Source organism: Anguilla anguilla, chromosome 1 (genome assembly GCF_013347855.1).
Source record: "Anguilla anguilla isolate fAngAng1 chromosome 1, fAngAng1.pri, whole genome shotgun sequence".
NCBI classification, from domain to species: domain Eukaryota; kingdom Metazoa; phylum Chordata; class Actinopteri; order Anguilliformes; family Anguillidae; genus Anguilla; species Anguilla anguilla.
Genome location: NC_049201.1, coordinates 67,227,958 through 67,253,578, shown reverse-complemented (window position 1 = coordinate 67,253,578; position 25,621 = coordinate 67,227,958). Strand labels below are relative to the sequence as shown.

Sequence of the window (25,621 nt, the reverse complement as noted above, 5' to 3'; positions counted from 1 at the left end):
TGGGGCCACCCACAGCACCTTCAAGGACCCCAGGGGTTCTTAAACCCCCTGTTGAAAACCCAGGGTGTAAATGCTGTACAGAATTGAACATTTCTAATTGGAGGTGAATCCCAGAGCCAGACATCCTGGAGGAGGATTACTCCTGGATGAAAACAAATGGATTGTTTGTATTAGAACAAATGGATCACTACAAATGGAATTCACACCTAGTCCCTCTCTAAGTATGCATTCTATTGCAAATGTTTTAGTCTATTAAACCTCAAGTCTGTCCTTTCCTGGGTTTTTAGCTGTTTAATAGATTCCGTATTAGGGTACTGAACAAGCATAAAATAGTTAAATGCAAATTTGGTACATCTCTGTTCAAATTCCAGACATAACATACATAAAGAGCAGAGACCAGTAATGATATGGATTGGCCTGAATTAACTCACCAACCCTTCAAATTTCATTTGGGAGACTGAAGGTGCTGTTAAGTGCAAACAGTTTTACATCCGTCAAGGGAAAGATATGTGGGTGTCGAAACATCCAAAAAAAGAAGAAGAAAAAAAAGAAAGCAGATTAATATCATGAAGGCTGGCGCTGCATATTTAAATTCGGTCCGACATCCCACTTTCGCAGTTGCGCATATTCTCTGGCGTTTAGTTTGGTCTCAACAGACACGGCAATTCGTCCCACATATACGACCCCTCGACAGACAGACAGGAGTGCAAGCACCCAATAATACGAGCCTGCAGTTTCCTTGTTCTGCTGCCGTGACTGACTGGAGATCCGATCGATAATAGCTACCCGTTCTCCTATTTCTGTCAAAGAAGACTCGCTTCAAAATCCCCTGTTTTCACTTTGAAAAAATAATACAGGCTAGCTGATCATCATTTAGGACCTATGGTCGAAAATAATATGATCACATTAACCTACGCTATTGCATTCAACCGCGGAAGCAACTGGGTCATTATTATTATTATTATTATTATTATTATTATTATTACTGTTGTTATTATTATGTTTTTTATTGTTTTTGTTGTTGTTGTTAGGCCTATATCGCAAAGCAATTTAACCAAGCTTCTTTTTCTACTCTCATAAATCAGTATTCACTTCCGTATGAGTAATGAATAATAAAAAGCCTACGGTTCAATAATAGGATACTGATAAAGACTATTGTTGATGTTGTCGTTGGTAGCATCTTTCTTAATTAATGGGAACATTTCTGCATTGGTGGCAAAATCTGCAATCCCTCTTGTCCTCGGTGCACTTTCGTTCCAACATTTTCACCTCTCTTGGACCTGTGATGACTCTGCCTCGGGGCGATAGAAACACCTTAAGGGGCAGCCACCTTTGAATCGTGCGTTTTATGACTCCAACCATGACCCCTGGCCAGGGGGATCCTTCAGGCAAAGTTTAAACGAGCTCCCTCAGGTCCACTCCAGTTTTTTCTCGCTCCCTAAAGTTTCGGAGGATTACTTGAATTTTCGGTTGATGTTACTTTTGTTTATTCCATTGACAGAAATAAGACAATTGAATCGCTACAAATAGTTCTGGATAAATGGCGACTGTTTGAGCACGCAACAGTGCACAGAGGACTGGACTTCGAGTTGCACGTGATTGTATATGCCGGGGAGGATTACCGTCGAAGCCGAATAAAATCGATGCACAATGTTTCGCGTTGCCCGGGCCTACTTATTAAAATTACAACATTGCCTCTTCGTTTTTCAATAGCCTACAGTAGAACATTAGGCTACCTTATTCATAACGACTAACACAGTAAATAAAATGCTAGAAAATATGAATTCACAAAAAATATTGATTTATTTTATATATATATATATATATATATATATATATAGGCTAAATACAATTCTATTAGACTTGATACGTCATGTTTAGCTTACTAATAACTTAGCTTTCTAAAACCATGGTTACTTTTATTCACTTATTTTCCTCAAAGAGGTTTGGCGAAGTTATGAGAGACAGAAGGCGAAAAAACATACAATATGGGGGTATCGATCCACGCCCATCACAGCAGGAAAAAAATGTCGGTTCAGGGGCAACACAATTCCGACTGGACACTACGATCGATAGTGTACTCCATCAGCCGTTTCCATGGAAACCCGCAGAAAGAGGACAGAGCCTGCCATTATTTACACCTGTCTGTTCCATACCAAATGTGGATAATAGTGGCCGAAGGGTCAGGAAAATGGATGGAATTGGGTTTTAGGGTTTTTCTACGTGCCGTCCGTTTTTGGAGGTCACCATTATGTAGACGAATTTAGGTTAAGTCAGGTAATTAAAAAAAGTAGTATAAATAGACCTACTCATTACTGCTTTGACAATGTACAAAGAATTGTGCTGTTCAGAATATACAAATTATTATACCTTAATTAATAGCGTACACTAAATCCTTACAGTAATTCAAAGCTCAATGCTATTAGTATAGCCTACTCATTGATTCTGATTATAATTTGAAGGTTTGAAGGGTAAAGCTATTATTTTATTATTTAATTTGGGTGTAGCCTAACTTTTATTTATTTATTTATTTATTTATTTATTTATTTTGTTTATTTATTTATTTATTTATTTATTTATTTATTTATTTATTTATTTAGTTAGTTAGTTAGTTAGTTAGTTAGTTAGTTAGTTAGTTAGTTAGTTAGTTAGTTATTGCTGATGAGTGTGAGAGAGAACAAAATTTGTGGTCTATTTGTATGTGTATATATTTGTATAGGATCTAACATTTCTATGCCTTTCAGAATTAACAGGGCTGCACTTTCACATTTAAGGGAGAGGGCTTTAGTGGTTGACCCCAATTGGAAGGTCAAACAAACATGATCAATGCAGTAGCCATTAGCTCATCGTGGGCCAGGAGTAGGGCAGGGATGGGGGGAGGGAAGCAGAAATGACTCCACCTTTCTTTTTAGGAGAATTGTTTTCTCTTTTTTCTCTGTCAGAGTGGGATTCCAAAAGGGCACAGCAATGTCAGGAAGCACGCACGAGAACTTGCTGCTGGATGTGTGCTTCTGTGGGGTTTTTGCTTGCTGAATTGATCACATGACTTGTTTATGGCAGGCGGCTCACGGGGCGGATCTGTTACGTGCTAAACAGGGAGGGGATGGGATTGTTCCATACTGTATTGTTCAGGTTCTGTTTCATCATTCAGCAGACCCTCTTATACAGAGTGACTTATGAACTTCAGTATGGCAAGATAGCTTCACATGCACGCTATGTTGTTATGTTGATCAAACATGGTAGGCAGAACTGTTAAAAACTGGCTACACAGAAGACAGTTGTCCACCATTGTGTACAATGACTCTTTGGGCCAGTCCAAAGGTAAAATGAATCAATAGTCAGTCAGTCCTGTATTATATAATATTCAAAGTGTTATTATTTGGGATCTGGGTATATTTTCAGTTGAAAATTTGTAACATTGTTACACATAAGCCTTCATGAAAAATATGTACTATATATGCAGAGTGCTCCATAATGTTTGGGACAAAGACATATTATTTTTTATTTGGCTCTTATCTCCACAATTTTAGGTTTGTCATCACACGATTAAAATATGGTTAAATAGTAGATTCTCAGCTTCTACTGAAGTGTATTTTTTATACATTTTGTTTTCTCCATGTAGAAATTACAGTTGCATAGCCCCCATTTCAGGGCACCCTAATGTTGGGCAGTGTTTGAAGTTTTATCTTGAGCATATGAAATCATGTCCAGTTGGATTCAGATCAGGTAACTGTACTTTGCCAGTCAAGAATCTTCCAGTTTTTGAGTTTGAAAAACTGCTCTGTTGCTTTAGCAATATGTTTGGGATCATTGTCTTGCTGTAGGATGAAGCACCGTCCAATGAGTTTGGAGGAATTTTCTTGAACTTGAGCAGATAAGTTGCTTCTGTAGACTTCAGAATTCATATGTATAAAAAGTGCTGTCATTTCTACCTGGTGAAACCAAAATGTATGTATTTCTTGCAAAACAATAATCACATCAGTGTGGATTATTTTGGGTGGGGTCAGCACACAGTGGCAGAGACTCTCCATTTTTAGTGAACTGTGACAGAGATATTGATGGGCACGTGTCCCTGCTTCACTGCAGCCTGACAATAGGGGCTGCTGGCCGTCCTGCTGACCTTTAATCCCAACAGCCACCGCAGGGGTCATCCTTCAGCTCCCTTCACTCCCCCTCCCCAACCCCTTTCCCCGCCCTCCCTCCCTCCCACCCCTGGCCTCTGCCAATCAATGGCAGGCTTATGTGGCTTCTCAGGCCTGCAGTGACGTGTGTCCTATTGATTTATCGATCTTACTCCAGGCAGCCGAACCCAAAGGCCCCTCTCAGTGGGCAGCTAGACTCCAGCCCCCCGGACTCGAGCAGCGGCGCTCCCTGTGTCTCCCTGCCCCATGTTGCGCTGAAGACATTGGTTGATCACACCGCTGCCCCTTTGATCATGGGAACCTTGAGTTTCCAATCAGTCTTTGAGTCCATGCTGCTTCAGAAACATAACAGACTGTTATATTTCGAGGCACGCTTTTGATTTTTCCTCCTTTCTCCAGCTTTCTCAGCTTCTACCCTGTTCAATCCCTGGGTCACACAAAGCCATCTATGAGACCAGTCAGCGTTCTTTCCTACTGCAAGCCCGGAGATCTCATCCATTGTATTCTCCTGTGAAATAAAAGTGAGGGAAATACACCACATACAGTGTTTCAGAAATCTTTACATTTGCATAGTGAAAGGCCTCTCTGTTTTCTTTATGTCACTCGTCATTCATATGGCTGCCTTGTTCACTTTCCTGTGCCCCCCCCCATCCCTTCTCCTCTCTCTGCGTTATCAGGAGATCTGCTGACAGGCCTGTCCGTTTGCAGACAGGATGTCCAGTGAAAGGGCCAGTGAAAAGACCTGGGGGCAGCTGGACAGTCCATGTCCCCTGGCCTCTATGGGGGTGGGGCACTCCATTAGCATTGCCTGCTGACAGCTGTCCCAGAAGACAGAGGGGTGGGCGGACGGAGGCGTGACCTGTCCGCAGTGTCCAGCTGGGGGTCATTCTGCTGCCCACGTCCAGCCACGTGCCGGACAGCCATCTGCGTCCACAGACCAAGGGCACCTACAAATGGAAGCACCACAGCAGGGCTTTATGGCAAAGCATGCTGCCTTATTGTAGTGCATGCAATTGGCTGTAAGCTTGTGTGAAATTGACTGCAAAATTCCTTCATCAGTATTTCGGTTGGTGTGTATTTTTGACCTTGGATAGTCAGGTCATTCTGGGATGAAGGTGCTTTCATGGTGTGTCACCTGCAAAATGCTTGTTCGTTGTTCTGAATATTTTTTCAGCATAGTTATTAAAAAGTTCTGAACCAGTTTTACTTCTTTTTATTTTCTTTTTGCTTAAAAATATTTCAACAGGGTATCATTGTATGACAAATGAAGTCAATTTTTCTTATGTATGATCTTTCACCAAAGTAATAGATTTGCAGCTACAGCATGAGTGTGATACTTTGGGTGAGGGCCAAGTCAGTAGAGTAGCCCAATGCAATGTTTTTGCACAGATGGGGTAATTTATACTGTTTAGTCTGTTGACTGATCAATGCGGTGTGCCAAACGGCAGACCAAATTTGGACAGGTTTGTAACCACTCCCTCCTCCAGACCCCCTCCTCTTTCATGCTGCCTCTGTTTTTAACTGCTTAAGATTTCCGTATTTGCACTGTCCTCCCAGCTTAGGCAGTAGGGATCAAAGGTGACTGACCCCTGCCTGATGCTAAAGGTCACGCCTTCTCTAATGAATAGGGATGAAAGTGCTTTTAGCCGTATGAGGATTCTTGTTTGTTTTGGAGTGTCCACCTTGTCCTACGAATGAATGTATGTTTAGACATGAGAATCACTTGATTAACTCTCCTAACCTGCACAGAATTACTAAAACTAGACATCCAGTCATATGAATGTATTACATCAGGTTTTTTATGTTACGTGGAATATTTATTTGTCTGTCCACTCTAAAATCAATAATGTAATTACAAAGGGAACATGAAAATAATGCATTTAGGTTTATTTAATTTATCTTTAGCTCAAATTGACACTGAGTTAGGTCCAAAATATTATCTTTATCCTACATAATTGTAGCTGTAGAACAGGGCAGAAAAAAAACGAAACCAAGCAATATGAGCTACGGCAAATGTGCTACGCATTTGGCAACCAGCCTTAATGTTAAATGGTAATTCAGAAGACCTTCTCTGTCAGTTTGCCTGCATTGGCGATTTTTTTATTTCTCTGTCCTCCATTTTCCCTCTCCTCAGCTCCCTCCATTAGTGAAGGGCCGGCAGGACGGTGGCTTGGTTTCAGACTCATTGATCTCTGAGGTTCCAGGGCTGAACAAGCAGCTTTCTGGGCCCGCTGTCCCGGAACAGGCGGCATGTTTACTAAATGAATTCTGAAAATAAGAGAGAACTGCAGGCCCTGACATAGCTGTAAGTGTGTAGGGAGGGGATGAGCCGAGTTTGGCTGTGGTCCATTTATTATCTCAGGGATCGATAGCCCCTGGCCTCTGAGCGGCCACCCTGGTTACTGTTGCTAGGCGACTGCAACATCCAAGATGGAGGCCTGGGTGATGAAGGGCGACAGCCTGAGGGGTGGGGGCGATGGGGAGGGGAGCACTGAGGGCAGTGGTCATTCTGACTCCCCCTGGGCTAGTTTTGGATCTGCAGATTTAGAACCCTGAATTAGTTTTTGGGGTGGAGGTTTAGGTACAACAGAAACGACAATGGACGACTGCCATATCTCTGTATCAATGTGTTCAGTGCACTCGATGCCTTATTCTGCGAAATTTTTCGCAAATAGCATGGGAAAGACAAAAATAAAGTTTATGAGTTTTGAAAGATTTTGGAACCTTCATCCATCTCACTTGGCCTTTGCCCATCAAAATGCTTCTGGCCTCTCTGTCTTTTCAAATATTCACGGTTGCAGTTCTGTCTGAAAATTATAGCATATCGATTTACAAAGGAATTGAAGAAAAAAAAGCATCCAAGTTTAGAATCAAAGGGAAGGGCTTTCGGTGAACCAGCAGGACCACAGAAAAGACACGAGGAAGGAATTTACTGGGAGGCAAAAAGACACAGGCTCATGATCAGACAGATGCTACTGTCATGTCAACCTGAAAGGCCTCCTCGTATCTGTAACCTTTCCTATGTAGTTTCTGCATGTGTTCTTTTCCTTCATCCTTTGCCACATCTCTTATGTCTGTCTCCTGTTTGTCTCTGCAGATGTAGAGCCATATGTTTGTTGACTCCATATCCTGGGGTGGCTAGGAATGTTATTATGCTGAGTGGGGGGTGAAGTGCTATTGGGAGGTGTGTGTGTGTGTGTGTGTGTGTGTGTGTGTGTTCGCTTGCTTGCAGGAGGTATTCTTTCTTTCCTCTCTGTTGAAGCCCTCAGCTGTGTATTTTTCTCTCAGCAGAGTGTTTTCCCTCAGAGACCAACATTTGTTGCCCTAAAGGATATTGTGGATTCAAAAGAAGAAGAAGAAGAAAAAAACACACAACGCAACACAACACAACCTTTCGGGGACGTGGGGGTTTACAGAAACGAGCCCTTAAAACAAAACTGTTATTCCAGCAGAGAGCAAAAATAAAAAAAATAAAAACAAACAGAAACTGAAGAACTAGAAAGCTTTGCTTGGCAATAGGGCCAATGTCACAAATTTAGTCTTCACATTAGCATTAGCACGTTCATTTATTTTAATCAGCACTAAGGCTCCCTGTAGCCAAGAGTGCTCAGAGCCTCTATGTACATGTGTGTCTGGGCGTGTGTGTGTGTTTGGTGGGGGTGGGGGGGTGTGCTGAGGGGACTGGGTGAGATGGTATCAATTGCGGGGCCTAGCCATTGACCGTATTGATTAGTTACCTTTCTTATTAACATGCTGATTAAAAAGCGAAGGGAGAGAAACAGAAGGCAGGGGAGAGAGATGCAGGATCTGTCTGCGTGAAGCGAAGCAGGAGAGAGGCACAGAGGATCCCTGCCGAATGGAGTGAAGGAAGAGCGGAGGAAAGCATGGACGCAAAGTGACGAGAGGGAAGAAAGGACAAGGGGGGAATTTATTTGGAGGGGGGCATGGGGAGCTTTGTTCCGGCAGCGGGACGGCGGGATCTCAGCGAGGCTGAGGTCAGGCGGGAGGGGGAGAGGGACTGCGGCTGGGGCTCAGGCTGCGCTGTCAGGCTGAGAGACGAGAGCCAGCCTGGCCGGGCTGGAACCTCCAAACACACCCTGATGGACAGCAGCCTGGGAGAACAGTGTTTGGCAAAGCCACAAGACCCATAGGCTGATGACTGGAAGACTGCAACATTGTCATGCAGAAGGGAGAACAGTACAGTATGTATTAATCAGTAGGGTTTTTGTTATCATGCATGCCTAGCAGTGTTTTGACTCTTATGTGCTTTCATTCCTTTAAGGAGTGAATCATGTGTGACATACCAGCTATGAACTTGAAGAGGGATTGGGGGGGTGGGGAGGGAGGGGGTGTGAACTTTTTACCATTTCATATTATTTCAGCACCATATTAATAAAACAATGCATTTTATAAATGGCAGACTTTAAATTAAAGGTTTAAATTGGTTTTATTTTGCATCTTTATGCAAAATAAAATTATACCATTGACCCCCTTTCCCTCCACCTTTTTTTAAAACATGTCCTCTCAGTGTCATCTTAGATTAATTAGTACATAAATATGCATGGAATATTTAGGGAAGCATTTCATAAGAAATATCCAGAAAGTAACAAATTTGACTAAAGCAAAGAGCTTCTATATTTGTGTGATTTCCACACACACACACACTACACGCACACACGTGCACACACACACACACACGCACACACATTTATGGGCCAGCTCTAGGGATAATTTGGTGGTTAGTGAGAAATATGGAGTGGGCCTCAGCACACTAGTCAGAGACATGTCTTCCTACATTAAGAAATACAGTAGATTATATGTCTGCTTTACATTGCACACACTGTTGTGAGAGGTAGAAAGCGACAATACAGAAATATGTTTTCTAAAAGTAGAAATAATAAAATTATGTCTGCTTGTGGTCATTTCTCAGTTAGATGCACAATGTAACATACCATTCCCTCTGTCTAGAGAGGGAGGCACTTGGAAAGTTAGATATAGAGCTTAACACAGAGCTCAGATCTAATCCTTGTTAACATGACACTAAATATCTCAAAACCCAAAGGTATTATGCCTTCTATACACTAACAGAGAGAACTGTAGTATATAGGTAGCACTTCATAATTTAAAGAATGCTGGTTGTCTCAAATTCAAAGTCCTCTGCCAAGATGGAAAATGAATGTAATAGGCACTTATTCACACCTATTTCATATTCCTGAATGACACTCCTGTGTACTAACAAATGAAAAACAGGCCACCTTTCTATGAATATAACTTTACAAAAGTAAATCTAAACAGGTAAATCAGAATCCTTCAGTTGATACACATGCAAGGCAGAAAGCTAACTACTGAGGCAAAAGCTGTTTTCCACAATAAGAAAACATTTTCAGCATTAAAAAAACTTTTGTTCATTGAAAGTTTACATTGGTCCATCAATTTCATTGGTCCATCAATAACGAAAGTGAAAGAAGGAGGCGATGTCCATTTTTCCACAGAAAGAATAAACTATTATTGTATTTTACGGGATGATATAAAGAATTATTTTCACTCTGTTCAGTTCCAAAAGCCCTTTAAGCACAGGCTTGTAAACGCAGACATGGTAGAGCCCAAAATTAAAATAAATAAAACGACTGGAATCTTTCCTGACAATGATACACCTTTGGCTGTCACACAGCAATGACCTGTGTTCATCACAAAACAGTCAACAATACTAAAAAAAAACATGCGGTGGATCTTCGACAGGGTCGTTGCCAAAAGCGTAGGCCTAGGCCTACTGTATAGACAGAATAAGATGTGTGGCGTCAGGCGGTCATGTGATATGTACTACACTTTTAATGGCGTTTGAGGATAATCTTTTAAAATTTACAATATGAAGAAAATGCTAGAGTAAGAAATAAATATTTGCATATTGTGGTTCAAGCATCCAGATATTACAAGAGAGGAAATGCAACCAGCCGCAAAATTCAGAACCCAGATTATGTAATCAACCATTGGGATGGCAGGTTACGCCTTGGTGGGACCGCATGTATAACTGGTCCCCAAACAGTATTTCCAGCGTCGTCTGCGCTGTAGGCAACATCTCGCGAGAAAGTCGGTAGGCTAGGCGTACACTCGGAATTTAACCTGGGTAACTTGGAGTGTGATTAATATGTTCACCTCATATCCGTTTGAAAAAATACGTTTTTTGAATGTTTTCTCAAAATTCCAAGTCAATGTTCTAGCACTCTGTTACAGCAGCGTTAGAATGTACAGTTAAGAACATTCTAATCACGTATTTGTGACCTTACACCTTAAAGGCTTACAAAACGACAAATCATATAAGGTTATCCTTTTTCTTGGCCAATGTCTGTAAACTTGTTATCGCAGTCCGACCTGTCGTGAGAAGAAAAGAGTTAAATGATTCCCCTCCATGGTGAGGAGACTGCCTGTGTTAAAGAATCGGCCGGTTTAGCAGTGATAACGGTCATAGGCCCACATGGCTGGTTGCTATGCTGGGGAAAACAGGTGTTTTCTCCAAGTAATATAATAATATATATTAAAAACCAACAGACCACCAGTTGGTTCTAAATGACAGATAAATGAGCCTCATAATTTATCTTTAAGGTGAATTTCGGAATGTCTCAGCAAATTCACATACCTGAATATATACCCATAATACAGCTGTGTAACATCAATTTACTGTGAAAAGTGACACATTCTGATTATTTCCTACGAAGTATTTGCATCAGTGCTCGATTTTATCCCGTACCAAGGGAAACTGACTTCATATTGAAAATATTTTGACAAAATGGAAACTAAACGCATTTAGATAGTTACCCTTGGCTTCATATGATCTTTTCGTTTAAAAACTCCTATACTAGGGTAAGTGTAACTCGCTTTCTGTTTCAACATGAAAAACTTCCTCATCACTGACACAGAAAAGTCCGATAGACTGAAATTGCATTGAGCCAAGGAAATTCAACGAGTCATTTCGTACTCGGCCTACCAAGGCTACAGATACGAAGTTGTAATGCAAATACGTTGCACACTCATTCATTCTCAGGTGAACGGAACGGGCATGCAGTTGATTTTCAAATATATTTTGGTGTTAATTGAGTAACTTATTCTGATTATGGCAAGATCTGTAAAATAAACCCGTTCATATTTTTTTTCACTGTTTCTTCTCCAGTTTGTTTCGGGAAACCTGCTTTTCGTATTTTATTTTGCACTGAGGCATTTGTGAAAACGACCCCTTATTTATTAATTTTTTTAAACATCGTTGTACCACATAGGCACACATCATTTTACTTTTCTGTATTTAATTTTTCCTTTGCATTAGACCTAGGCCATTTCAATTGGCGTTATATGGCTACAGGGTTATGCTAATCATGTTTAATAATGTTTTTCTTTTGGAATTTTAGTGGGGCTCTTTATCTTTATATTGTAGTCTGTAATTTTAATGTATGATGGAAAAAAAAACAAATCGATGAATGCTCGACAGTATCTTGGTATACACCTGTCATAGACCTCCTTTTACTTCAGGCTGGTATATTAGGCCTGCACTGTACGTAGGATACTACTACAATAATAATCTTACTAATTGATATGCAGGAATTCACCAAAGTTTTCTTTTTTTTTTCTTCCTAATCCGAACAAATTGTTAGAAACGCATAGATCCAAACGCATTTATTCTATTCAGAATGAGAAGTGAACATTTAAAAATAAAATTAAATAAAACAGTACACAGCAAAATTCCCAGTGATAAAACTCGTCAGTTTATATGAGTCTAACAGGGGCCAAATGTAGGCCTGTGTTGTGAATGGGCTAGGTTGTAGTTCACACCTGAAATAGTTAACTCGTCTGTTGCTTTCATCACATTTCAGATTTACTCTATTTGCCTTGAAGAAAGAGTGAATGGCGGTGGGAAAAATATAAGCTATACAAATGGGTTCCACTGGAAACCTAACTGGTCGATAGCATGCTATTCCTTCACACAGGCCTAATTATTTCTTCCCTTTCAATGGAGAAACATGCTTGTTCCATGAACAGGCAAGTTTTCTTGGACATGCTCATCTTTTTTGGCTAAACAAATCTGTCAATTCTTATGACGTTATGGGTTCTAAAATCGGTTCACATAGTAGATACATACAAAATTGTTTTCTAGGCTGTATCATATAGTGTACACATACAAAATTATATTGTAGATTATATCAAATAGGTTTGCTGTTACGCGGTTAGCCAACTGATCCCATCAAAACGAATTTTAACTTTTTTATGTTAAACTGAAATCTAACTGAATCCAAAATAGAAAGTAGCAACAGAAGAGTGTAACCCATTTGATATTTTCCTGTGTGCTTCTTCAAATTAGATCATACTGTCGTAACGTAAGCAAAGGATAAAAACAACTATGTCATTTAGAGAGCGTACCACAGCAAAAGATATGCAAGAACAACTGTGTGCAGCACTACGTCAGCTTTATTGCCATAGTGAAAATGACTGTATTTATGTAGAAATGAATAGACACAAGCCTAAGAACCATAACAGCAACAACAACAACAAAAACTGAACAGAATAGAATTTTATTTTGATGTGATAGTCTATTTTTGTGAAAGTTATTATCATTAGTTCTGAAGCCATTTTTATTATTTTAAAGTAGTCATAGTCATAGTAGTCATTATTATTACATCTGAACCCCTACTCTTAGTGAATACAGTGCTTTTGAACGGTGCTTGCTTTCCCAGATCATAGCCTATTTTCTCCAGTGGTCCCTAAAGTACATATGGCAATAATTGATTTTATTGATTTGTATAGGGGGTGAATATTCTTTTGTTGTGCTGTCTTATTATGCATGCACAAAACAGAGGTGATTATTTTATGTTCACGAGCCATCAGATTTTTAAAAAGTAGTTTACTAAATTTAAATTTTCATTCACGAGACAAATGATGAACACAATAATTAATGGCAACGTATAAAATAAGCCTACATATAAATACCTGATATTCATTTTTTTTAATCATGCAATTTTTTCATTTTATTTGTTTAATAGGCTATTATTCCAGTTTGGTAAGTAAGCCTAACTTATTCAATGAAGTAAACATTCGTTTGCCTTGAGGTTTATTTTACAATTAAAATAATATTTTATTCTGTCTCGTTTTTATCGTTTCATGGCTTGATAAATCGTTCGAACTATTCTTAAATTGTGATGTAACAGCTCTATATTATTTGACCAAATAATTATCATTTACCTTTTGAAAAGTTTTTTTTTTTTTTTTTTTTTTCATTTAACGACGCACATTATTTTGCCTCTTTGTAGCTATGTGTTCTATTTTATAAAAGGAACCCCTACGTATAATTGCTTAATCGTGTTAATTGCTCATTGTTTGTCCCTATGCATATCGCGAATACGAGCGCATACATCTTGTTTAGGCCAATGATAACAGTTAATAAGAAGGGACATTGTTCGTAAGGACTATTTGTTATAAAACCTTTGTCTAATACATGATAGATTTATATGTTTTTTTATTTTTATTTATTTATTTTGCACATAGAAGTTAAAATAGTATTATTTCCATTGCTACCTCGACAGAATAAAAACATGCCTATACCCTTTATTATCTACAAAAAAGAATAAAAAAAAACTAATAAAATACATGCAATTATATATATTAAAAAAACTTTTCAGAGAAACAAATTGCGAGCGAGAATATTCGACTCATTTGGATACAGACGATATTGGTAATTCGTTCATCTTTTCAGTGTTCCTTCACTTCAAACCAGAATTAATAAACTCAAATACATTAAAAAAATACTGCTTCATAAAATGTAGCTAATGATCATTGGCAAGCTCGGTTGTGAAACCTAACTTGGCAATAAAACAAAAAAAAAAAAAACTAAACAAACATATCGGCATATAGGCTACAATGTTTTGTCGATATGGGTACAGGACCTCTAGGTACGAAAATACCACATTAAAATGGATTAGAAGCAACAGGTGTTCATTTTTGCGTTTAGAGTTAGCTTCTCGAAGACTATCCTTATTCCACACATTGCCTAAATAATATGAAAGTGTTCAATGGCATCATGGACAAATGTTTTAATTGTAGTAACTGGCGGCTCAGAAAAAGTAGCCCATATTTCTCTTAAAAGTTATCTCATATCTTCGTCCTTTAATTAAAGGAAATTCTGTTGAGAATTTTATACTGGTAAGTTTCATGTTCCTGTGAATTGCATTGGATAGTCCACGGTGTCTTGTGGTCATTGTTTGTAGCCGTGTCGCTTTAACTCATGACTTAAATACTCCGAACTGAAAAGTCACTTGAGCTCTGCGACGAATTCAGGTGGGACATGAGGTGGCCCTGTCTTTAAAGTGCTATCGCGCCAGGAAATAGGATAAATTATTAATGCGCTGGACATGTCGTGGCTTTCGGAAGTCATGTTTTACATGGTACTGTCTGTACACTCAAATTTGTTCGTGTGTTTAAAGGGGCAGCAGTCTTTCATGAAGTAGCTTACTTGACCTATCTTGGATTTGGAGCCCTATAGATTCCACTCTGGTGTCTTTACTATTTTAAAGATTTCATATCTCGAATGAATCTGCAAAATTTTTACATTTTTTGTCACGTGCAAACGTAGAAGTCGGAAGCTTTTATAGTTTCAATGTACATTTGAGACGTGGTTATAACAGTTTGATAGCAGTTTATTTAGAAAAAAAAGTATAGCTATATTACACATGCGTGTCCTTACATCAGCAAAACAGGGCTATTTTATCGACCTGTTTTAATTATTTATTGTGACACTGCAGATCACTATTATCCCAAGAACAAGAACCTGCAGTATAATGCTCATCTTGCCACAAAAGTTGAAAAAAATTACGAAGCATACTACAGCTTGATACATGACACTACAGTTTTACAGTTTGTTGTCAGTAATTTAATTGTGTATGTATGTGTTTGTTTGAATGGTGTGTATGTGTATACACAGTAAAATGACCCGTGTTATTTCAACTCTAACTGAGTTGAAAAAAGCCGAATAGAGGCCAAATGTACTCTCTAAGAGTTGATTTAACACTGAGCATTTTACTGCACACACACACACACACATATATACACACATGCGCATGCAAGCCGACGGAAGACGCAATTAAGCAGATTCCCTGTGTCTGTGATTCTTACTGTTTCCTTTATGTTGTGAACTTTATGTTGTGAAATTTAAGTGGGACCTTTCACACTAGAATATGTTTAATATATGAAAATCATAATTTGTTCACAGTAGCTGTATGTCCTCTTACAATATTGTGAGGGTATTCATATCGGATATTATTTCGTTACATGGCTAAACGCAAGGCAAGGAACTGTTCACTGTTTGTGGTGCTGGAATTTAAAAAAAAATCCAGTATGCGCAAGAGCACGCCGTTCCTCAAGTCATTGTAAACATTTTGTTGCAAACAACGCTATCTTGACAAGGCTATTATTAATAAGTTGTTAGAGATTACGAAATAAATAAATAAACGAATAAATAAATCTAAACTCATAATTACGTTTGGTTAAATTAAAGTTTTCATAAATAGTGGTTACACTGGCATTATTCTTTTAAATAATAATAATAATAATAATAATAATAATAATAATAATAATAATGAAAACACAGATCATGAGTATATTTTATCTGTCTATTGACCTTTTGGTCTCCGTCTACGTGGCTATCTGCTTCACTAACTGCTTTCTGTCTTTTACCTCTACTAGATAAGGTTAAAGGTGATGGCTATATTATAATATCCACAGGACAGAGGACACGTTTAAATGTCAGAATTAGGGACCTCATCCGCGCTTGAGGACGAATGTCAAGTCAAGACAAAATAACCTATGTCCACCATACTATTAAAACTGGACAATTTAATTAAGATGCAATAACAAGTTATTTCGGTTTTGGGTGTATACGTAGACTGTATATACTCCTCGGTCATTTGTCTTTATGTTTGTGTACTGTTGAAAAATGTCTGAGAAGTTTGGGAGATTTAACAAGACGAAGATTTTGTACATATCTCACACAGACTATGATTGGCATTGATTTGCTAATATAACGTGTGGATAAAATCCTAATGTATCGTTTTTAGAGTTTTTGTGGTAGAAAATTGTTTTCCATATTTTTGTACATATGGACATTTGTTTGTTGTGTATTGTATACAGGGAGGTGATAGGCCTTTGACTAAAAAATTTTTTTTAAAAGCAGAATGTAAGTTAAGGGGCCAACACAGCTACCCTAATCCCGCGTCTGTGTGCTCTTGCTCCTGTGTCAGCCTGTCCAGTTTTTACTACGGCAGAAGGTGAACTTTCACCCCAACGCCCTCAAAAACCTTTTATATTCGTACCAGAGCCACTGACCATTTTACCTCGAGCTAGCCGCTATCCATACATCCATCTCTCCATCCACCCATTCGTGCTGCGGATCGATAAGGCAGCATCTGCTGCGAGAAGGCAGCGGTCCCACACCGCACTTGGAATTTTTCAAACGCCAGAATTGCTCATCTCTGAAAATTAAAATGACAGTTAGATATGATTAGTATGCCATGTACCAACCACCCTCCCTTCCGTCAACTCCCAATTCACACGCATCGTCAGCCCGCCAAAAATAGACTGTTAGGAATGGAGGAAAAACCACTATTTTTTGCGCTGTGGTTTTTGGTGTAGGCTGTACATGTCATTGGCCAACACTCGTATGAATGGTTAATTTCGTTGATCACATATTCTTTCCAGTATTCAAGGCATCCAAGATCCACTTGTAATGTTCAGTTGCAGTTTGCTCACTGACACCCAGTTGTGTAGGTTGTTTTGCACACCATTTGTAACAAGCTTAATCGTTCTATGGCAATAATTCTACATGTTAACTTTTGCACATCATATTATTGTTGGAGATTTCCAAGATAAAACATTTCATTATAATTATGATTAGTATTTTGCTATTGTCTCCAGAACTGCGAAAAGGACGACATTATACTTTATTATTGGCTAGGTTTCTGAAAGCATTTTTTATTTTTTTATTTTTTTGTGGCTGTGGAATAATTTTTTGTCAAAACCTGCATGTTATACAATAGCGATAATTTTCAAAACCATGAACGACAATCTACAGCTTTTACATGTACTTACATGACTGTCTCTTTCTGAAAATTTCTTGAAAATGATCAGCTGCCTAGCACGAAGACAGGAAGACACTTTGTGCATTGTATCTGAGAACTGCTAATATAAATAATTCAATTACTTTTTGTTCTTTAGAGTTGGTAGATATTGATTATCCGATTACATTATAACATTTAATTTCGGCAGGGTAGTAGTATTCGGATAAGACCGTTTAAGAACAGTAGCAGCAATAATAATAATAATAATAATAATATGTCAAAAAGGGCGGGGGTAGGGGGGGCTCCATGTTAAAACAAAGTAATGTTTCTTTGGATTATAACTCTTTTTCACCTCAGGAACTTTTGTGGACATACCATTAGCTATTAAATTGCTCACTGTCATTATTTAAAATGCTCGTACACATTACACAAGGTAGCAACCCGATTGGAGGCAAGTCTAGAGAAAAGATTCACGTCTTTCTGTACCCCGTTCTTCTGAATACCCCCTCCCTTTTTTGGCGACGTCTACCGAAGCGAAAGGGTTAATTGAAGTTGGAATTTCATTGCACATCTGTCAGATTTTAAAGCTCGTGACGTACTGAAACGAGCAAGCGTGCGAGCAGGAGAAGAGAGGAGAGAAAGAGTTGGTGGGGAAATCGATGAAGTGGCAGAATGAGAGAGACGGAGGTTGAAAATCTCTTGAGAGAATGAAAGAGAAAGAGAAAAGGAGATAGGGAAATAGGAGCGAGGCTATCAGTTTTCAGAAGAGGAGCAAAGGACGGGGTCGGAAAGCATCGTCTGGCCAGCAGTCGATTGTGGCCTCTCATTTCAATAGATTTAGCGTCTCCAGTACATCTGCTCTTCAAAACCCACGACTGACCAATTGTGTGGCGCTGCGCGAACGAGCTGGCTGGAGAAGGGACACGCAGGACACAGATCCAGACAACGAGGAGCTGAAAATGTGTAATTGATCGAGAACAGCGACCTATTTGCTAGCATTTTGGAATACGCGAACTTTTATGCAGCTACATTATTATTTTAAAAAAACAAACAAACAACAAAAAAAAAAGATAAATCTGTGCATCTTCGGCTACTGTGTCAAACACGACCATCGCACGTCGCCTCTGTTGTGAGGTAAGCAAGCCAATAACGAGAGCTAATATCCCAAGAATTGCCTGCTCATTGAATATTCAGAACTTATGGAAAGCGATGCGAGGCAGGGAAACTTTTGATTGAACGTATAGTAGCCATCTTAGAGTCAATTCTTAAACGCTGTTGGAAGGTTTTTGTCCTCCAAACGAATTGATTTCTCCCGATGAGAAATGTCGATGCCTTTTTGTTTTGTTCACATTTATTTTGGTTTTTGGCACTGATAAACTGAATTAAGGTCTTAAGTGAAAGACATAGGGGCGAGGTTGTTTGAATTAATGATATTTAATATGTATTCCTGTGATTTTTCCCGGATTAACTAGTGATTGTGTACACTACAAGGAAATCAGAATAGAGGGTAAGGGATGTCCCAGTGATACTACGTTGCTGTGTTATTTACATCGCTGCTTTTTGTTTTGATCAAGTGACAAGAGACTGGCGTGATGGACTGACCATTGAACAGATTCTATTGTAAATAATTGATCTACCAGACCAGAACCCAAGAGATAATTTGATTAATAATCAATAAATATTGGACGGAAGAGGCATCAAAAATCAGGTTTGTTGTTGACAAACCAGCAAAAGTTGTTAAGAGGAGAAAAATTTTGTATTTTCATCAGAAATGGATGGACATATTGGAGAGATGTCTATCCAGAGCCATACCGAGCTCATGCACACGCAGGATGGGAGAGCAATGCTGCATTCTCGTGACCTCTCTGCTGCCTTCCCAAGGCCCTCTTTGGGGGGGTCCGCTATGACCCTTGAGGCCCCTGAACACCGACCTCTTGGGCTGGACCATTCCTTGTCTGCGCTTGGCTATGGAGGGGATTCGCCAACAGGCTGTGGTAGCACCTACACCACACTGACACCCCTACAACCTCTGGAGGACAAATTTCACCACCACCACCATCACCATCACCATCCTTGCTTGCCAGTCAGCAATGTCATTGGGAGCTTCACACTCATGCGGGAGGACAGGGGACTTGGTGGTAACTTCTATAACCCTTACAGCAAAGATCTCGGAATGCCACAAAGCCTCTCTCCACCGTCTGCAGGGTCTGGGCTTGGAGCAGCCATGCACGGGTATGGTAGCCTGGGCAACAGTTCTAATTCTGCAGGGGGACAGATGCTTCCAGGGGGGTATGAGGTCCACATTGGGAGTGGCGGAGGCAATATATTTTGCAGGACAACAGATTTTGGACGAGAAATGTCTCCTCTGGAGTTTGGGGACTCAGCCATTGGCCATCAGATAAACAAGATGGAGGTGCCTCAGCATGGGCACAGTCATCACTCTCACAGTTACAGCCATCATTACCAACCTCACCACCAAAGCCAGCTGTCCTCCAAAGTAGGGGACCTCCATTCTGGCTCTTCTCCCAATGACAGCCTGCTGCACGGCTCTCAGAGCAGTGGAGGGTGTGGAGAGGAAATAAACACAAAGGAAGTGGCACAGAGGATCATCACAGAGCTGAAGAGGTACAGCATCCCACAGGCCATCTTTGCTGAGAGGGTGCTGTGCAGATCACAAGGCACCCTCTCCGATCTTCTGAGGAATCCCAAACCATGGGGGAAACTCAAGTCTGGCCGTGAGACCTTCAAGAGAATGTCCAGGTGGCTTCAGGAGCCAGAGTTCCAGAGAATGGCATCACTGCGGTTAGAAGGTAAGATTCCATGTAGATGCATTTAAAAGTTTTTTGGTCTAATGGGTTTTTGTTTTACACTAAACATAGGTATGTTCACTTTCTCAAATTTTGCAATATAGGTGTAATCTCCATTACTGTTTTCAACATTAGAAACTCCCGTACATATGCACCGGAAATACTTTTTCACGACAGATATTCAAGTCAAAAGTTCATGTAAGGCTAGGTTATTTCAATGCTTCAAGACCAAACCCATTATGTAGATTTTTACCCGGACAAGATTAATAAAGCTAAATGATTCATGTTAATTGTTAAAACATTAATCTTGTTAGAGGTACACTTTAAAAATGTGACTTAAAGCTTCCAGTCAGATATATTATAGCTGTTCTGAACTGTTAGATAAATACAGCTTCTCTAGTAAATTTGTCATTCACAGTCAACTAATGTATACCATGAAGTGTAGTGATTGTAAGCAGTGATGTGATGTAAACAATGTGTTTTTTGTGATACACTAAAATTTTCATCTTATGCCAAATATGTGTTTGTTGTTGCTTAAAAGAGGCTGTAAGCTATATATAAAATTATGTCAAATGAGACAAAACACACCTCTGTGGTTCCTAAATAAATCTTACTGTGTACCATATTTGAGGTAGAAAAGGAAAATGTCGCCGTACGCTACACCACATGACCCTGAAACAAGATTTTGATGTGTTGTCATCACTGCAGTGAAACATGCTTGAAATTCCACACACTTTGTAAACTCGCTATTTATATTTTATCAGGAGTCAGTAAATAACAGATCACTGTATTGCTACAAGCTGACACATTATGAAATATTTTGGAGCTCCAACCTTGTTTCTGTGCAGCTGTGAACTGTAGGGCATAAACAGGCTTGTCTACAATAATTCAAATTGTTTTCTTTTTGTACACATTTCCATATGAGTAAACCAGATCTAAAATATTAGGGGCATGTTTTCTATACATTCTTTGTCTAGTTCTTAATCCTTAGACTCAATATCTTAAATAAAAATTACAACAACAGGAGCAATAATTTTAGTTTAATAAAAATCATAAAAACATGAGCAAAAATCTAAATTAAAATGACACTAGACACTATTGCTTAATATACCATATTGTTTCATATACCTGTACAATATCACATTGGGAGACTGGGCGGATTGAGAGAATATCTGATGTGCACTGCATTTGTAGAAAAGCATCCCAGAAGCCATCTACAGTAATTTGAGATTGGCTGAGGGGGCTGCTTAGCGTTCTGTCAGCCAACAAACTGTTCACTGCAGGGGTCTGTGAAGTACAGTGTACGCAGTCAGTCTCAGTGTCTTGCAATGTATTTCATTTCATATTGTGGGGAGTTTAAGCGTAGTACTTGATATCACTGTTACTGCATTTATGGGCAGATAATCAGATAATTAAATTGATTTAGTTTGTTTCATAGGCTCTGCAGACTCCGTGGACTGGAGCGTTGAGTCAAATAATTTGTTTTGTCTGCACCGTAGTTCCTTCACTGTTCCAAGTGACACATTAACGTCTTTGTTATTTCAGTTGCTGTGCGTTATATTTACTTTGTATGTGTGGTTGATTTATTACGTTCATATATAGAATATGGATTTTTACATTATGCCAGCTGATCCCATGTTTGTGTTCCATTACTATCTTTTTAAACCCCACATTTGTTGACATGACTACAATCCACAAATAACTTTTGCCTCACTAATTCCATAATATGCTCAGTGGATGTCTATTCACTAATCAAATAGAGGCGTTTCGACTAATGATGCACTGCTAGCAGATGACAGTACGAGGCTGATGCTAACCCTTTGCCTACATAGTCCTTGGCAAACACCGCACAATGGCACCTGGGCACCTTTCTTCGTAACCCATTTCTTCGAGAGGTCGGGTTTTCTGGCCGACCCCTTTTGTTTAATTACCAGCCAGTATTGATTTCCTTGGGAAAGAACAGCACACAAGGCCCGCTCACATCTCAATCGCATCGGGAAATCATGGCCGAAATTATAATGCGCGGCACCCTATCTTCTCTGGCTGGAGAAAGCTGATGTTTCACCACAGGACAAGTGTAACACTTGGGTCATGTCCCATAGATGGCTTTTTATGTTACATTAGTAATAATTTTATCTGCCCCGAGTCATTAAAGCATCATATTTTACTCAAATTGTCTTTGGCACAATGTAAAACCAGACAGACTCTGGGAAATCATAGCTGTACTTGAATCAGTACATTCTGTTATTCTGAATATATCGTTGTGGGAATTATTAGTTTATTCTCTCTTGTGTGTAGGATTACTCTACTCTTATTGATTATGAATTATGTCCGCTAAATAAACACTGTTCAGTAAGCACGAATATCAGTGGCGCTTGTAGCCTTGCTTGAAAGTGTTTATGGAATGATGTTCAGTACAGGACATAATACCTACCATAATACCTAACACTAAATACAGAGATCAGTAAATATCATTTTCAGTCATTATTCAGAGGGCTAATGAGGCGGTTGATTGAAGGTTTAAATGAGCGGGACTGGTCTGCCAGGCTTATCTGTGCTTGTGTATCTCTATCTGCTCTCGCTGCTAACGCTTCTCAGTCCAGCCCAATATCCTGGCATGTTTAATTCAGGTAATACCGAGCAAATTCGTTTTCAAGAAATCGAGAACAGACGTGTTTCAACCGCGAAACCTACAAACAAACACGTCTGTTCTTTGGGAGCGGAACAAATCCTGGCACTGAAGGGGTTAACCTGCCTCGGTGGGTCTCGGAGTCTGAGCTGCACAGATTTAATCAATAATTTCTATCAGCCCGTGGCCCAAGACATCAGTGGGGGGTGGGCTTGGGATGGGGAGACTGGAAGGGAGTAGGCAGGGGGGAGTTGTGTGGATTCGGAGGCTGGGGGGTAGGGAAAGGCCCTTCGATCACGTTTCAGCAGCACGAGACAGAAGCATACATCATGATTAGCTGCTGTTCCCACGATTATAAGAACTCTATAGGGGAATATTTATGTTTCTCCATGTACGCCAACACTGGGAATTTATAGCATGGTAATTGCGGGCCTTTTACAGATGATTACAGCATAAGGAAGCATTTACTTAATGGTCAGTGTTATGATCCTGATTCACAGTGGGAGGGAGGGATGGGAAGGAGAAGAAAGGAAAATGAAGTGGGAGACTTAAATTGTAACCACATAAATCCATGCAAGAAGCATGAAAAATCCTATAATGCCATTGCTTTCATTAGCGTTAGTGGCTGTGGGCATAGAGTGTGTCCTTGGGTAGTTTTTTCGATTTGCTTGATGTATAATAAAATGTAGCGGTCAGGATAACATTATGGTGTGTTGCAGGGTAACCTAGTGATATGTTGGAAAATCACAGAATGCCACGGAACACAGATCCGGTGCGCAACTACAAGAACACAACAAGTGCAGCAACATAGTCCTAAATGAATGGAGTTCTGTTTTGAGTATGTTAACATCATAACAGACTGTATACTGTTGGACAATAAACCAAGAGCATTTGTGTGACAGAGGAGATAAGTATTTCCTGAAAATGAATAGAATCATGAACATACAGTACATACACGTGCAGTGTTTTAATTATCTTTTACAGCACTGTGAATTGAATTATAGTAGAATATAAACCAGAAGCTTATATTATATAGTACAGTTTAAAATATATTGATTCTCTCACTTTTTTCTTTCACAGTTTTTGGCACCCTTAGTCTGTCTTTGAATGTGCATTTTCTGGGATGTGGATGATCACGAAGGGGTTCTGAAAACAGGACAAGTAAATAATAATAATAATTATTATTATTATTTTATTTTTTAAAATAAATAATAAAACTTTAAGCTGAAGATGTCATGATTTGCAATGCAGTGCCCAGAAATATAAAAACACCAACATTAATTTCTGAATGAAACAGCAATTAGGCAGAAAGGTGAAATTATCAGAACATTTTGATGGAACCGCGCATTCATTTTGGGAGGACAGGCTCTCTCCCGTCAGCAGAAATTGGTAGTCCATTAAGCAGTGCTGATAAAGACGTCTTAAAGAGAGCATTTAGATAATTACTAGAGTCACCAAAAATGTATTCAAGCCCACTTAGCCATTTAAATGTTCTGGGCAGGGTGGCTCCATGGATTTAACTCACTTCCGACTTCTGTCTCAATAAAAAGTAAATTAGTACTCCTAAAGTGATGATCACTCACTCCTTCCCCACCATGCAAATGACTTTTATGAGGAATAATGAGGGATGAATGATTAAAAAATGTGGACTGGGCATTTCTATGAGGAGCCCAGGGGGAGTCTTAATTTAAACCAGCGTGTGAGGTTTCTAGTTCCACAGGGCAGGGAAAATCCAGACTGCTCTCCCCGTACCAAGCATAAACGCCCAGTCTTCTCTGTGTGTCTTTGAATCAAAGCTTTACCTGGCCCTCTGTACCACAATCTGTTGTTCAAGTGAAGGCTAAAATCACCAGTGTCACAGCCTTGACAGAACAACAGAGCTTGGGACGATTACATTCAGGGAGAGGAGGCTGCCGGTGCACTCCTAGTCCAAGGAAGCTCAGTGTATACAGAGAACAATCATGTATGGTGTATTTTAACGCAAGAAATCTTTGTTACAAAGCGAGATTGTCAGTGTAATAACAATTTGATGTTTGTGCTAAAACCAAAACCAACAGCCAAAAGAACACATACAATTCAGCGGTAAAATATTGATGCTAAAAAGCGTTTATGGATGTACTGAATGTTAAGGGAGCAAAATCTATGATGCACTTATACCAACACTACATTACATAGCACAGACAGGTAATGTAATGGTATAGAGCAGTGCTATGCAATTCAGGGATGAAAATGCTGAATTTGATCAAACAGGCCACACAGTTTCATTACTGAATTAAAATAATATCTGGCATTGGGTGATGGGAAGATTAGGGAAACCGCTGATAGCAAAAGCTGATACCATCATCCAGTTAATCAGTGTGTTTTAGTGTTCCAGCTAAACTAAGCATCACTCCATTAGCGAGACAGCCGTGGTAATTATATACAGTAGAGTAATAATAGCTGCATATTTTATTGCTGCATTGATTTTCTGAATTGCTCATCACAGACCCAGCTGTGCAGTGGGGCTGGCCGTTAGGCTCTCCAGTGACGAGTCTCTCCCCTCTTCTTGGTCCAGCCTGCAAGCGGAAGGAGCAGGAGCAGAGCAAACTGGAGCGGAACCAGGGCCCCAAGAGGACCCGGCTGGTGTTCACAGACCTCCAGCGCCGCACTCTCATGGCCATCTTCCGGGAGAACCATCGGCCAGCCAAGGACCTGCAGGTCACCATCTCCCAGCAGCTGGGCCTGGAGCTCTCCACCGTCAGCAACTTCTTCATGAACGCTCGCCGCCGCAACGTGAACCGATGGGCAGACGAGGGCCGCCCCTCCTCAACAGGTTCCTCCGGCTCCAGCGTGTCATCCTCGGCTGTGTCTTGCAGCACGGCCTGATGGGAGAGGCTTAGGAAGTAAATGGACAAGGAGTGGGACCTGGATGCACAAGCGGCCAATAAACAATCTCACTCCTGACCAAGGACTAGG

At 39.8% G+C, this 25,621-nt stretch overlaps 1 protein-coding gene across 3 annotated transcripts; it reads left to right on the top strand.

The window, feature by feature from the left end:
• The first annotated feature begins 8,113 nt into the window (after positions 1-8,113).
• On the top strand, positions 8,114-25,621 carry onecutl (one cut domain, family member, like). Of its 3 annotated transcripts, none has more exons than XM_035386093.1 (3): positions 8,114-8,344; positions 19,000-20,040; positions 25,221-25,621. In XM_035386093.1, the coding sequence occupies exons 1-3, from the start codon at positions 8,323-8,325 to the stop codon at positions 25,529-25,531; spliced, it is 1,374 nt and encodes a 457-aa protein (XP_035241984.1). In that variant the 5' UTR covers positions 8,114-8,322; the 3' UTR covers positions 25,532-25,621. The 3 variants fall into 3 exon arrangements, with proteins under 3 accessions (XP_035241984.1, XP_035241966.1, XP_035241975.1); XM_035386075.1 differs by having other exon boundaries at positions 25,152-25,621; XM_035386084.1 differs by lacking the exon at positions 8,114-8,344 and adding an exon at positions 17,755-18,364 and having other exon boundaries at positions 18,805-20,040; positions 25,152-25,621.

Coding starts and splice junctions, on each gene's coding strand:
- onecutl (XM_035386075.1), top strand. CDS start 8,323: ATGCAGAAGGGAGAACAGTACA. Junction 8,345..18,999: donor GCAGAAGGGAGAACAGTACA/GTATGTATTAAT, acceptor TATTTTCATCAG/AAATGGATGGACATATTGGA. Junction 20,041..25,151: donor GGCATCACTGCGGTTAGAAG/GTAAGATTCCAT, acceptor TGCTCATCACAG/ACCCAGCTGTGCAGTGGGGC.